This window comes from Saccopteryx bilineata, chromosome 3 (genome assembly GCF_036850765.1).
Source record: "Saccopteryx bilineata isolate mSacBil1 chromosome 3, mSacBil1_pri_phased_curated, whole genome shotgun sequence".
In the NCBI taxonomy this organism is placed as follows: Eukaryota; Metazoa; Chordata; class Mammalia; order Chiroptera; family Emballonuridae; genus Saccopteryx; species Saccopteryx bilineata.
The window spans coordinates 261,189,356-261,205,150 of record NC_089492.1 but is presented as its reverse complement, the minus strand read 5'-3'; the positions used below and the strand labels follow the sequence as shown (position 1 = coordinate 261,205,150).

The following is a 15,795-nucleotide window of genomic DNA, read 5'->3' as shown; positions in this document are numbered from 1 at the left end:
TGCATAATAACATGTCTTTATAAAGTGTTTCTTTTCTCTCCCTTTTATGACATTTTCCCCTACATGTGTTATTGAGGCACTAGTGTATGATTATTCCAAATAGTCACATATAATAGTAACATGTATTATTATATGCCTACATGAGGCAGGTGTCTCTATCAGATTATTCTGACATGCCATCATATTCCCTTTGAAGGACATAAATTAATTCTGGGGTGGATATGAATTTTACCCCCAAGTTCAATCAATTGTGAAAAGCTTTTGAATGGAATTTGGAGCCTAGAATAGCTTTATTCCATGTATCTCTTGGAGACTATAATATTGAATTCACTGCCCCTCAAACTCTACCCAGAACTCAGGTCAGAGAACAAGCTTCAGAGAGGAACACTAGAAGATGCTTTACCATTTACTCCTGAATAAGCCAGGTCTTTAGGTGGCTTCTCCCCCATGCTGTGTACTACTGGCACCCCACTGGTTCTCTGCAGAAGCACTTTGCCGAGCTGGACCGTGTCGCACTGCCACCAGCCTGTATTGACAATCGTAAGGAGCAGCCCTGTGCCTGTGGCCTGCGTGTCTCTGTGTGGAGGCTATTGAGACCATTCATCTTTACACTACATGTCCTGTGTCCTCTCCATGAAGACTCACAGGAGAAGGTAATTTCTGATCTCAGTGGCAGAAACAATGATCTTTTTAATTTATTCAGTCAACATTTACCGAGCATCTGCTACATGTAGGCCATGTGAGGCATGCTGTGGATATACTCTAAAAAGAAATACAGTCTGGTAGAGAACACAGACATCAAAAAACCAATTACCTCATTAATCATTATAGTTATGATAAATGCTAACAAGAAAAAACAGTACAGGGGGCTTGTGGGTGCCAGTAAGGGGACAAAGGAGGTCAGTGAAAGGTTATTAAAAAAATTTTTTTCCTGAGCAACTGTATAATTTTTCTACTTAATCATATTGACCCTGCCTGACCAGGCAGTGGTGCAGTGTATAGAGCATCAGACAGGGATGCAGAGAACCCAGGTTTGAAACCCAGAAGTCCCTGGCTTGAGCGCAGGATTGCTGGCTTGAGCATGGGATCATAGACATGACCCCATGGTCACTGGCTTGAGCCCAAAGGTATCTAGCTTGAAGCCCAAGGTTTTTGGCTTGAGCCCAAGATCACTGGCTTGAGAAAGGGGTCACCTGCTTTGCTGTAGCCCCCAGTCAAGGCACATATGAGAAAGTAATCAATGAACAACTAACTAAGGTGCCACAACAAAGAATTGATGCTTCTCATCTCTCTCCCTTTTTGCCTGTCTGTTCCTATCTGTCTCTTTCTCTGTCTCTCTCTCTGTCTCTGACACACACACACACACACACACACACACACATACACACATCATACTGACCCTTTTTGTTTTGAATTCTGGGAAGTTAAAAGTCAACTTTGTGACTCACCTCTTGAAAGGGTATAGTATTTGGGATCTAATTTAATTTCTGGATTTATTTATTTGTGGAACAAATATTTATCAAATGCCTACTATGTGCTGGGACCAGCTAGGCACTGAGCAGGCAACAGTAAACCAGAAAAACAGGTCGCAGACCTCACTAGAGGGAGCTTTGGACAAGGAAAATAACTATTAAAATACAACTTGTACCTGCTGTGCTTGGGGAGACCCAGGCAGCATTTTTCTCATATTTCTCTCTCTCTCTCTCTCTCTCTCTCTCTCTCTCTCTCTCTCACACACACACACACACACCCCCAAACACACACACACACACACACAAACACACACACACACACACACACATGGCCTTAAACATTTTCAGGAGCAAAGTGAGGGTAGAATCAATGAATTCACTAAATAACACTAAAAAAAGCTAGCTCAAGTGAGGAAAATCCAACATAACACATTCATAGTACAATAACACATAGCCAGCTGAGAGGGTCTAGACCTATGCACGGGGTAGCTGTTGAAGGATAAACAAGAAGCTGGTAATAGTGGCAGAGGAATCAGTATGGGAGGAGGCTTTTCCTGTGCATTCCTTTTCACCTCTTGAATTTTGTGCCATTTACATAGTTATTAAAAATGAAATGATTTCAATTTTAGACTATAGCCCCAAGCTGAAAAAATGTAACAAATTTAAGTCAATAGTTGTAATCTCTCTTCTGCCCCACTACTGACCCAGATAATATTAAAATGCCAAACTAGGATGATAGCATATCAACATGGAAGTGAAACAAGTAATCCAAAGAAGCCTCGGGAGGAATCAAGGAACAAGATTTGGTGATGGGTGGAATGTGGGGGCAAAACAGAAAGAGGGTTCAAGGCCAACCTACCCATGTGTTCTCAGGACAGCATTTATGCTTCTCAGTCTTGGCTTCATTACATGTAATATAGTGATAATGATGGCGTTTGCATCATAGGGTAGCAGTGGGAATTAAATAGGCTAGATACTGGTTATTAAAAGGTGAACAAGACAGCACCTGATAAGGGAACTGAGACATAGAAAGGTTAAGTAATGTCGAAGAGATTGCAATCTGATGTGGAGGGGACAGAGAATAGGCAATTCAGCACCCTGTGAGCATCCAGTGTACCACAGGAGGGACATGTAGGAGGGGTACTGTTTTAGGTTGGGTTGCCTAGGGACAAAATTTGGGATGGGGTTCTCGTGCAAGTGAATGATAAGAGGAATGGTCTCCAGGGAGAACTGTAAGAGAATGAAGGAAGCAGTAGAGAGCAGGGGAGAAGCTGGACAAGAGGTGCATTTAGCTCAGAGGCTGGTAAACTTTGGCCTTCAGACCAAATCTGTTTCGAACACAGCCGCACTTCTTTTGTTCGTGTGTTATCTATGGCTACTTCTGTGCTATGAAGACAGAGTTGAGTAGTTGTGACCAAGACTGTATGGCCCCAAACGCTTCAAGTTTTAACTATCTGGCCCTTTATAGAAAGTTTGCCAACCCCTGCTTTTGTTGAGTCTAACCCTTATTCTATGCCGGGGGAGTTCTTGATCCTAAATAGCATTGAGGAATTGTCCCACCCGAAGACAAGGCACCTGGCCTTTGTACCTTTGCACAGGGCTGACTTCAGGGCCCTGGGCTTAGTCCCCAAACCTGGAGTCCAAAAGAGAAGTCTAGGTTGGAAATATAAATTTGAGAGTTGTCAGAAGATAAATATTATATCTACCTACCTATGTAAATATTTATTTATTTGTATTATTTTATTCATTTTTTTGAATATGTAACACATACACAGGATAAAAATGTTCAAGTAGAAATAAAAAGACTTTATACTATAAGGAATTCCCCACCCACTCTATCCCTCAGACACCTTTCTATTCTCCAGAGACAACTACTATCACCAACTTCTTGTATCCTTCAGATATATATATATATATATGTATCTATATATCTATAGTTTTTGTTGTATTTATTTTTAGAGAGAGAGGAAGAAGAGAGAGAAACATTGATTTGTTCCACTTATTTATGCATTCATTCATTGATTCTTGTATGTGCCTTAACTGAGGATTAAACCTACAACCTTGGCTGTCAGGACAACACTCTAACCAATGAAGCTACCTGGCTAGGGTCAGAGATTTATTTTCTAATTGAAGTATAATTGGCATACAAACCTACTAGTTTCAGGTGTGTATCAAAGCTATCTGATATTTATATACATTACAAAATGATCACCACAATAAGTCTAGTTACTATCTGTCACCATACAAATTTACTACAATTATTATTGACTATATTCTCTATTCTGTACATTACATACCTATGACATTTATTTTATAACTGGAAGGTTGTACCACTTATTCGCCTTCACCTATTTTATTTTACCTGCCATCATCTGCTCCCCCCTCTGCTAACTTCCAAATGGTTTCCTGTATCTAGATGGTATTTAAAGTCTGAATGAAAACTCAAAATGGATTAATAAAGACATAAATGTAAGATCCAAAACCATAAAACTCCTAGAAGAAAATATAGGTAAGTAACTCTCTGACATTACTCTCAGTAATATTTTTTGTTAATATATCTCCTCAGGCAAGGACAACAAAAGAAAAAAATAAACAAATGGGACCACATTAAACTAAGAAGTTTTTGTACAGCAAAGGAAGCCATCAACAAAATGAAAAGACAATCTACTGATTGGGAAAAGATATTCACCAATGATACCTCCGAGAAGGAGTTAATATCCAAAATTTAAGAACTCATACACCATAACACTAAAAACCCCCCACAAAACAAATAATCCAATTAAAAATGGGCAGAGGACCTGAATGGACACTTCTCCAAAGAAGACATACAAGATGGCCAATAGACATATGAAAATTTGCTCAATGTCACTAATCATCAGAGAAATGCAAGTGAAAACCATAATGAGATAACATCTCACACTTCTCAGAATGGATATCATCAATAAATCAACAAACAGCAAGAGTTGTCAAGGATGTGGTAAAAAGGAAACCCTCTGCACTGTTGAGATTGCAAATTGATGCAGACACTATAGAAAACAGTGTGACGCTGTCTCAAAAACTTAAAAATAGAGCTGCCTTATAACCTAGCAAGTCTACTTCTGGGTGTTTATCCAAAGAAATCCAAAACACGAATTCAAAAAATATATATTTATGCATTCTTTATGCAACATTATTTATAATAGCCAAGATATAGAAGCAACCTAAGTGCCTCTCAAAAGATGAGTAGATGAAAAAGTTGTGATACATATATACAATGGAATATTACTTGGCCTTAAAAGAATGAAATTTTACCATTTTCGATGACATGGAAGGACCTAGGGGGTATTTTGCTAGGTGAAATAAGTCAGAGAAAGACAAATACCAGATGATTTCACTTATATGTGAAACCTAGAGAACAATATAAATGAACAAACAAAACAGAAACAAACTCATAGATACAGAGAACAGACTGGTGGTTGCCAGATGGGAGGGGAGGGGGTGCTGGGTGAAGAAGGTGAAGGGAACAAGAAGCACCGCTGTAGCTACAAAACAGTGAAGGGATGCAAAGTACAGCATAGGGAACATAGTCAATAATACTGTAATGACTGTGTGTGGTGCCAGGTGGGTACTAGACTTATCAGGGGTATCACTTCAAAAATTATATAAACGTCTAACCATTATGTTGTACACCTGGAACTAATATAAAATAATATTGAATGTCAACTGTGATTGAAAAAAATAAAAATTAAAAATGGTTAAAAAAAGAAAGCAATAAAATCTGAATGAGATTATCTAGAGGAAGGTCACAGAGGGAGAGGGGATCTTCTCAGCCCTGGGGCATACCAATGTTTACAGGTCAGGAAGAGGAAAGAATGAAGGAAAGAAGATCCAGAAGGTGAGTCTTTGAAAAAGGAGAAAAACTGAGAGAAAGTGGTTTCTTGGAAGCCAAGTAAAGAACATGTTTTAAGGAGAGAATGAGAAGCTGTTACAAAGGCTGTTAGAGACATAGTTTAGGGATAGGATCTAGGGACAGTATGGCTGCACCCAGAAGCCCACAGAGAGTCTATGACAGGGGTCAGGAACCTATGGCTCGCGAGCCAGATGTGGCTCTTTTGATGGCTGCATCTGGTTCACAGACAAATCTTTAATAAAAAAAATAATGTTAAAAATATAAAACATTCTCATGTATTACAATTCATTCATTTCCTACCACTCATGTTCATGGGTGCGGGTGGCTGGAGCCAATCACAGCTGTCCTCTAGGACAACACCAAATTTTTATTGGATAATGAGTAACGTACACAGGTCATTGTGAGGTCAGGAAGTAAACTTCCCTCCTTTTAATCAAATAGTGAGCTAGCTAATTGCAGAAACCCTTTTGACGAAGAAGATGGCTAAAAGAAAAAAAGATGAGTATCATACTTTTCAGCAGGAATAGACAGAGGAATTCGCCTCTGTGGAGAGAGCAGGTTCTGCAGTGTGTCTAATATGCAATGATAAAATTCTATCAATGAAACAGTCAAATATAAAGCGGCACTTAGACACATGCCATACTACATTTGCATCGAAATATCCAGCGGGGGGCAGTAGGAAGAAAGCGTGTCAAGAGCTACTGTGCAGAGTGCAAGCTAGTCAGCAGCAACTCCGTGTTTGGACCCAACACGGTGACTGGAATTTGGCTAGCTTTGCTGGTGCTTTAGCAATTGTGAGAAACAGAAAGCCATTCACAGATGGGGAGTATGCCAAAACATTCATGCTTGATGTTGCCAATGAACTTTTTGACGACTTTTTGGATAAAGACAAAATAAACGAATAAAAGACATGCCTCTGTTGGCAAGAACTGTTCACAATCATGCCATCATGATGGCAAATCAAATTGAGGCAACACAAGTGAAGGATATAAATGCAGCACCATTCTTTTCTCTCGCTCTGGATGAGTCAACAGACGTAAGCCATTTATCCCAGTTCAGCGTGATTGCAAGGTATGCTGTCGGTGACACACTACCTGAGGAAAGTCTTGCTGTTTTGCCTATGAAAGAGACAACAAGAGGGAAGATTTATTCAAGTCTTTCACTGAATTCGCTAAAGAAAAAAAATCTACTGATGGATAAACTTATTTCGGTGTATACTGATGGTACTCCATGCATGGTGGGGAAAAACAGGATTTGTAGCGCTTCTTCGTGGACATGAAAAGAGACCCATCCTAAGTTTTCACTGCATCCTACATCAGGAGGTGCTTTGTGCTCAGATGTGTGGCAAGCAGCTTGGAGAGGTGATGTCACTGGTCATTCAGGTGGTCAACTTTATTGTTGCCTGAGCTTTAAATGATTGCCAGTTTAAAACACTGCTGGATGAAGTTGGGAATAATTATCCTGGTCTGCTTCTGCACAGCAATGTGCGTTGGTTGTCAAGAGGGAAGGTGCTCAGCCATTTCGTGGCTTGTCTGAGCTAAATTCAGACTTTTCTTGAAATGAAAAACGTCAAGCATCCTGAGTTAGCTAACACTGAGTGGCTCCTGAAGTCCTACTATCTCGTGGACATGACTGAACATCTGAACTAGCTCAATGTGAAAATGCAAGGCATTGGAAATACAGTCTTATCCCTTCAACAAACAGTGTTTGCCTTTGAAAACAAGCTGGAACTCTTCATCACCAACATTGAAACAGGTCATTTACTACACTTTGAAAAACTGGGAGAGTTTAAAGATGCATGCACAGCAAGTGACCCTGCTCAACATCTTGATCTCCAGCAGCTAGCAGGCTTCACATCTAATCTCCTGCAGTCATTCAAAGCATGCTTTGGAAAATTTTGTGAGCACACTCGTCTTTTTAAGTTCATCACCCATCCACACAAGTGTGCAGTGGACAACGCCGACCTGAGTTACATCCCCGGTGTCTCCGTCAGAGATTTTGAGCTACAAGCTGCTGACCTGAAGGCCTCAGACATGTGGGTGAATAAGTTCAAGTCACTGAATGAAGATTTGGAAAGACTTGCATGACAGCAAGCAGAGTTGGCAAGCAAACACAAGTGGGGAGAAATGAAAAAGACTTCAACCAGCGGACCAGCTGATTGCCAAAACTTGGAACGCACTTCTGTCACATACCACACACTGCAGCATGTGAGTATTGCTGTACTGACAACGTTTGGCTCTACGTATGCATGTGGAGCAGTCTTTCTCAGATCTAAAGAACGTTAAGACCAACCTATGATCACGTTTCATGGATGGAAGTCTCAATGCCTGCATGAAGCTTAACCTCACCACATATCAACCAGACTACAAAGCCATCAGCAAAACCATGCAGCACCAGAAGTTGCATTAATAGTAAGAAGTACTTTATTCATCATTGGTTAGCAACATCATAACAATGTTATTAAAAAGAATTCAGAGACTTATTGTACTTTAAAAGTGTTGGTCTTACATAAAACGCACACATATACTTATATTTAGTGTTAAACATATTGTATGGCTCTCACGGAATTACATTTTAAAATATGTGGCGTTCATGGCTCTCTCAGCCAAAAAGGTTCCCGACCCCTGGGGTAGGGGATGGCAGAGGTTTGAGGAAAGAGAGGGGAGTGTAACAAGGTTCTCCAGAAGAGTGACTAGCAAATGGCTCATTTCTGTACCTCCTACAGTATCTTCATTTCTTCAGCAGTACATTCTCAATGTCTATCATGTTCCAGACATTTGGATAATCACTAAATACTTCTTGAAAAAATGTGTGGCCGTATACTTCAAACACATCCCAAGCATGTTTTAGATTTGGAGATGAGTCCAATTTGGGCATCTTGGCAGAGTAGGAGCAGTGGTGATCCAGATTTGGAAAAAGCCAGAAGCCTTTTTTGTTTTTTGAAATTCATTTGTTTGAGTGATTCTCCTGAAATACAAATTTGATCATATCACACCTTTTAAAAAAAATCCTTCAGATGGAGACTTGACTTGGGGTAGTGAACACACAATACAGTGTACAGATGATGTGTTGTAGAACTGTGTGCCTGAAACCTGCATAATTTTGTTAACCAGGGTCACCCCAATAAGTTCAATAAAAAGGAAAAAAAATCCTTCAATGAAGATATAGAAGAACTTGCCACAAATTGCTTCTAAGGAATAGGAACATTGGGGTATAGATACAAGACTTTTCAAGTCTACCCTTGTGTAGTATTTGAGAGAAAAAAATCAACATCTGCATGTATGCACTACTCAATAGAAAAACAAAAACTCCTCCTCAAAAGCTACTATGGTTTTCCATTGCTCCTAGGAGAAAAGAAATTCTTAACTTGGTCTATGAACTCGGCATAGTACAGCCCTGTCCACCTCTCCAGCCCGCTCTCATATGACCCGCTCTTCCTTTGGCTCTCTCCAAGACAGTTACACTGGCCTTCCAATTCAGCTGTGTGAGGCTCTCCCGGCTTCAGGCCTTTACACAGGCTTTTCTTCCTGCCTCACTCATTCTTACTCTAAACTTCAGGTCTTGCTTTGAAAGACACTTTTTTTAGAAAAGACTTCCCTGCCAGTATCTCCAATCCCCCCCCCCCCCACTAGATTTGGTCAGCACCGCCCCCCTCCTGCATCCCCACTCCCCTAAGCACTTATGAAAATCCATTAAGTGTAATTAGCTGATCAGTGGGCCTCACTACATCGTTGGACCTCAGACAGGGTCCTTTGGAGCCCAGCACAGTGTGGCACAGTGAGTGCTCAGTGAGTCTTAGCTGGACGACACAGTATCTCTGGACCGCTGTCAGGCTAAAGCAGCCACCACAGGGCTGATGTTGAGGAAAGGAGAGCTAGAGGAGGAAGGAGCTTGTGCCCAGCCGCCTTCTTGACCTTCCCTTTTAAAGGCGGGGGCTCAGGAGGTGCGCCGGGAGAGATGGGTTGGGGTCGCACCACCAAGAGCTGTGACCATCGTGCTCACTGGTAGGGCGGTTCAGAGACACCGTGCGATGGATCTAGCCTTCTTTAGAAGGCTGCTGGAGTAGGGGGCTGCAGCCAGGTCACAGATGTGAATTCAAAACGGCCTTCTTCCTCTTAAGAGAGAAAGCCTGAACCACTGGCAGTGACGAAAGGTCCTTGGCAGAAATGCCACAACCTGCCCAGCCTCGAATGCTACCTTTCCTGTCTCAGCAGCCGAAGGACCACCTCACCAGGTCCCCAGGCTAGGATGGAGATAGCGTGTCCGTCCCGCGCCTGCGCATTCGGAGACCTGCGCCGCACGCACTCAGACTCTGCCCTAGGGAGGGTCCGCACGCCCGCCCCGCCCCCCCGCCTCTGCGTGCGCACCGCCTAGGGCCCGCCTCCGCGAAAGACTGCCGGGCGCATGCGGCTGGGCTGCTTCACTGGCTGTCGGGGGGCGCACTGTGCGCGTCTCCCTCCTAGCTCCTTAGCCGACTGGAGGATTAGAAGCGGGCCTCAGGTAGGCTGACTCCAGGGATCCCGGGGGAGCTGTTCTCCGGTACAGGAATCGGCAGCGCGAGCTCAGCCCAGCGTGGGACAGCCCCACCGCCGGGTGACAGACACCGCTCCCACCAATCAGGGGTGATGTGGGTAGCCGGCCTGCCCAATGAGTTGCGTGCCTAACGGGAGTGGGGCGGGTGGCCAGGCCGGCTAGGAGCCGGCTCCCGCGCGCGGGGCCGCGTGGCTGGGCGCCCTGGGGAGACGGGCTGCAGTGGGCGTGGGGCAGCAGGGAAGGCCGCGAGGCCCGGTTTGCGGGGCCTGGCAGCGGGAGGCCGCGGATGGGTCGTGGGATGGAGAGGGCCGTAGAGCGCTAGAGCCCGTGGCTGCGTCTGCATTCTGTTTGCCCTCGGCCAACATCCCTCCGGCCTCACTGCACGGCCGTTACTTCTCTGGTAGAGGGTTCAAGGTCCGAGCAGGCTTGGATGGTTTTCGCGGCCTAGGCTCGGCCCCCTCCCGCGAGCTCCGATGCCGGTGGCGGAAGGGGCTTTGGAAGTCGCGGGGCCTGACATCTCCCGGTGGTGTTCCCTTCTGCTCTACAGCCGGCCGTCTCCCTTCCCAGCCGCCCACTGTGTAGATGTTGCATATTAAAGTTAAGTTCACAACGTTTGCATGGTGCATTTTCGTCTACAGACATAATTTTGAATCCTCAGCAGTCCTGTGACAAGCAATGTGGAGATTCTCAACCCCATTTTACAGATGTAAGAACTGGGCTTCCGGCAGCTTAAATGACTTGACAGGTCTCAGTACACAAGTGGCGGAGCTGGAACTGGATCTCACAACATTTAACAACAACAAAAAGCAGCAGCTTTTTTTCACCTTTGTTGAATTCCTCATGCATCTTGATTTTTGTTATTTCTGTGCTTGAAAACCTTTTGATGTCTCCTTCATCTTCAGAATAAAGTTCAGTTTGGACATTGGAGTTCCCACGTGATTGGATCCCTTGCCCACATTTCCAGCTTATTTCCCACCTCCTCCACTTCCCCCAATCTCTTGTCTTGGCCCTACTTCTGTCTTCTGTCAATAGCCTTCACCCTCCTGTTCACTCTGTTGTTCCCTTTCCCATGCTTTAAGTCTTGTAGTCAGCCCTTCAAGGCCTATTGCAAGTATCAGGGCAACAAAGCAGGAGCAGTTTGGGTCCCCTCCTTGGATTTCTCTTAACCTAGACGGGTCATGGTACCATACCATGATGTTGCCTCAACACTTTCTGCTCTCTTTTCTTCCTCCTTTATACATACCCTTTTATGTGTTGTCCTTCTGCTCTTGCCATCCCTGGATGACTCATTTCTTTCTAAATGTTTAATCTCTAACTGGACTGCCAGCAAACTGAGGTATGGGTCCAAATCTGATTAATTGTGGTCTCTAGAGTGTCTGGCACAGGAGCATGTACATAATGGGTAGTCCATGAACGTGAGTGGATGGGTCCTGTCGGCTCCCACCTGGTCTCTAAGTATATTGAATGTTTATTGGTGGGCACTGGGAGACTGCAAGAATCACCCCTAAAGAGAGTTTTCTTCCTTTTAGAGTAAAATTGGGGCAATTCAAATGAAAATTGATGGGATGAGTCTTCTCACTCTGAAACTCACTTTAAAGTGGCTGAGGAATTTCTAGGAACATCCAAAATTGAGTAAGACCAGGCATAGTTTTCAGGATATGCCTAGCTAGGACATACCTAAAATATAGCCAGAGTCTGATATTCATGTGTCAGTAAGGAGCTGAAAGGGAACCATCAGAACAGTGTTTCCTCCAAAGGTTAGGGAGTTGGGGTCAAACAAGTTTGAGGAAACTGCATATTGTATACTCCTTTCTGGAGGTCACATTGAATGTTAACTTATTAAAGGCTCCCAGAGTCTTTTGTTAAAGAAACCAATTAACTGTTTAACTGGCACTCCAGCATGTCTCTTATTTATCTGTCTCCAACCCTTTTTGAGAATCCTATTAGCATTTTATAGAAACCAAGAAGCATGCTTTTAGAAATGCTGCAATAGAGGATAGAGCAGGACATGGTCACGGTGTCTTCCTGTCAGGGCAAAGACATTCTAAGCCTTCTTATCTCCTTGCCAAGAGTGTTCATTCCTGCTTTGGGGAGGAGCTGAGTAGGGGAATACTTCAAGCAGAACTCACAACTCCCGGTTCCTTGTTCCTTTTCTTAGCTTATTTTTATTATATCTTGGCTTCACATGAAGTGTTCCCGGAGAAGGACCTGACCGTGCCAGAGCAAGCATTCTCTTTTTCTCTTCAGTGATTGTGTTTTTAATGTTGATCACATTTAGATTTGTTGACCAAATGATGTTTCTGGGCCTCTGAAGCTGTGGGCCAGTGATAAATTCTCCCTGGTGAGCCTGTTGCCGTCTCCTCCACTTACTGTCTGTGCTGTTGTTTTACCTGCCCCTTGCTTCTGTTTCTTCCAGACACTGCCACGACTGTCTCGCTCTTTGGATTTAATCTAATCTGCCCTCTTTGAATCCTCTGCCCATGATGTGCTTCATACTGCTTTATTATCTGCTATCCCTTTCCTCTGATATATAAAACTCTCTCAGATCAGAGGTGGGAGAGATTGCTGGCAAGGAATAAGTTGTTATTAAATTACAGAAGAGAGCTACCTTTTAATTAAAAGATTTTTGGGTTTAACTGCAACTTCTTTTAAATGTTGTTCTTTCCTTTTATCCTGTTTTCTGTAACCTAGAAGAGCTGTGTTTTCTTGGTGCTATATTGTAGTTTAGTCAAAGACACTTACTTCTTTTAGGGAAATCAGAGTGTTCATTCAAGAGTGAAATTGGTTTCCCCATGTAGGGAAGATAATGAGCTACCTGCCAGGTATTCCATCGGTGGTGATGTCAGCCAACATTTGGGGCATGGTATTCTATCAATAGCTTTAAAGCTCTTTTTTCTTGTTTCTTTTTAAATTAGGCTGCCTCTCAGGGTTGTTGTCAAAGCTTTAATAAAAAAGGTATGTTACTTGATTAGCAGTTGTTCTTCAACTCATATTTGACTAATGCCGTTCAGTGATCTAGGAACCCACAGAACAACTTCCGAAAGTCATGTGACAGACAGGAAAACCAAGGCTCCAAGAGAGTTAAAGCTAGTAAGTGGCAGAGCCGGTATTTGAACCTAGATAAGTTTGATCTGTTGATTAATCTGTAATTTTTCCTTCTTGCAGGTCAAAAAGTAAAATGAAGTACATTCTAGTTACTGGTGGTGTTATATCAGGAATTGGAAAAGGAATCATCGCCAGTAGTGTGGGCACAATACTGAAGTCATGTGGTTTGCATGTAACTTCAATTAAAATTGACCCATACATTAACATTGATGCAGGAACATTCTCTCCTTATGAACATGGTAAGCAAAGTGCATTTTTCCTTTCTTTTATTTATTTATTTTTTAAGATTTTATTTATTGATTTTACAGAGAGGAGTGAGAGAAGCGAGACGCTGTCAACACCCAGTTGCTCACTCTAGTTGTTCATTGGTTGCTTGTGGTATGTGCCTTGAATGGGCAAGCTCAGAGCTTCAAACCGGTGACCTCAGCATTCCAGGTCAATGCTGTATCAACTGAGCCACCACAGGCCAAGCTTGTTCTTCTTTTTTATTTTTTAAAAATAATTGTGTAGTACATAGGAGAACATGTCAGTCAGCCCTTGGAAATTGTGTATAGTTTGCATGAGATAACTTGCATTTCTTGCCTTCTGGAAAGGTCCTTAGAGTAGCAGAATGATGGCTTTCTCACCTGGACAGAGAAAGCAGAAATATTAATATGCAATGTAGTGATTAGAGCTCAGAGGTTTCTGTAACAGAAATAACAGATTATCTTTTTGGTGGCTGAGTGAAAATTTGTCACTTCAATTGCAGAAAGGTAATCTGGTAACTCAATTTCCTTCAAACATTTGAGAAGAGGGGTTATATCGATTCTTTATGACCCCAAGCTTTAGAAATAGGACTCAGGGAAAGAAGTTATACGGACATAGACATAGATTTTTCCCTGATGTAAGAAAGAACTTTATAATAGCAAGTGCTCTCTAACACTGAGGTAACTGACTTCTAGAAATTGTGAGTTCCTTCAGTGGAGGCGTTCATTCAAATAGGCTAAAGGACCACTTTGTAGATAGAGATCTAAGAAATAATAGATGCTTGAGTTAGATGATATATAACCTGAAGATTCCATTTTGCTAACAGTTTGGATGATATAAATAGCATCTTTTAAGGTGAGTGAGAAGTTGAAACTGTTAAGGGAAGATAGGAGAGTACCTGTCAACTGTGATACATGTGTGACTGTCTGACTTACTTAAAAGGTTAACTGCTTAAAAATGAGAGTAGATGTACTGTTCATACGTACTTCTTAAACTTTAAAATTTTTTCACATCTATAAGGATGAGTGTCACCAGGGCAAAAACCTTTCTGTGAAATACTATAAATAGCGACAGAAAAGGAGAGATGTACTGGAGCAGTGTTTCATACAAAATTCCTGAGCAGAGGAGAAGAAATAAGACATTTTTTTTTTGTTTCCTGTTTTTGAGCTTATCTTTTACTGTAATGGTAGGAATGAACTGTTTTGGGCAAAATTTCTAGAATGACGTTTCAAGGAATGAGTGTTAATGGAATGAGGGAAACTTTGCAGTTTCACAGCTTTGTTTAGGACAATAGTGTAGCCCAGAAGCTGGCTTTTAGAATCAACACGTCCTTAATATACACTGCTCACAAAAATTAGGGGATATTTTAAAGTGAATATGAAGCGATTAAAAAAAAGCATTTGATTTTTTTTTTTATTAAACAAGAACATCAGAAAAGCAAATGACAAGTCAAAGAAAGTTTGATTATGCAAATGAGATGGAAACCAACTTTTATTTCATTGGTGAAAATGCACCATACAAAAGGCTGAAAGGACTGAAGTATCTGCACGTTCCCTGATCCCCTGATTTTTGTGAGCAGTGTATATGATATATCTTGTTTAAGTTTTGAATCAAATCATGCTTTTATCACACTTCAAATCTTGCTCTGCTCAAGTAGTAGACTTTGTTGAAAACAAGAGATGCCAGACTAACTATAAAGTCCCCTGTGTCCACAGCCCTTTGGGCCGTGATTTCCTGCCATTCCATGCTGTTTCAGAATTCTTCCTGATTCAGACTGAGTTTGTTGACAGACTGGAGTGTGAAGTTACCTTTTGGAGAACGGTCGGTGATTTTTCTTTTGTGTCCTATTTAGTTTTCTAGAAATAAATTTCTTTGCTTCGTGTACATGTATGCAGACTTTGTTCTAGTCAAGTGTCTATATATTGGCACGCGAGTTGTGCCACAGCATATGTTTTTCACTTACCCTAAACGTTTTCACTGTTTACTGCAGGTGAGGTTTTCGTGCTGGATGATGGTGGGGAAGTTGACCTGGACCTGGGCAACTATGAGCGCTTCCTTGACATCCGCCTCACCAAGGACAATAATCTGACTACCGGAAAGATATACCAGTATGTCATTAACAAGGAGCGCAAGGGTGATTATTTGGGGAAAACTGTCCAAGGTAATACTGGATTTGCCTTCACAGCGGAATTTCTTCTGTGTGCTGTTACAGAAATGTGCCTGTAGCTGACTCAGAAAGTAACTCGAAGAATTCATTGCTGCTGGATAACATTGCAGCTGTCAGTCTAGGGGCGTGATACGAGTTGAGAGAGCTGTTGTCTGTATACAGTGATGAGTGTGAAGTGATGAAGGCAACTAGATTAGGGCAGTAAGCCAGACTGTGTGTGTGTGGTGTGTGTCTGTGTGTAAGCAGTGATAGGGAAGAGAATATCCATTGTGTGCACTGGCTTTGGCTAGCCCTCAGTGCGGATGGGCCAGGGGGAGCCTGAGAAGTGGGGCTCTGGGTCATCCTGAGCTACCACCAGCCCAGCTTCCCTTGTATCTGTTTGC

At 42.5% G+C, this 15,795-nt stretch overlaps 1 protein-coding gene across 3 annotated transcripts in view; it reads left to right on the top strand.

The window, feature by feature from the left end:
- The first annotated feature begins 593 nt into the window (after nt 1-593).
- Nucleotides 594-15,795, top strand: part of CTPS1 (CTP synthase 1) — a 42,547-nt gene continuing 27,345 nt past the window's right edge. For 2 of the 3 annotated variants that reach the window (XM_066269485.1, XM_066269487.1), the window contains exons 1-3: nt 594-653; nt 13,060-13,238; nt 15,236-15,406. In XM_066269485.1, coding sequence (XP_066125582.1) covers nt 616-653; nt 13,060-13,238; nt 15,236-15,406 — 388 coding nt within the window. In that variant the 5' untranslated portion in view covers nt 594-615. Of the gene's footprint in view, nt 654-9,727; nt 9,862-13,059; nt 13,239-15,235; nt 15,407-15,795 lie in introns of those variants that run through there. The other variant, XM_066269488.1, reaches the window with a different exon arrangement.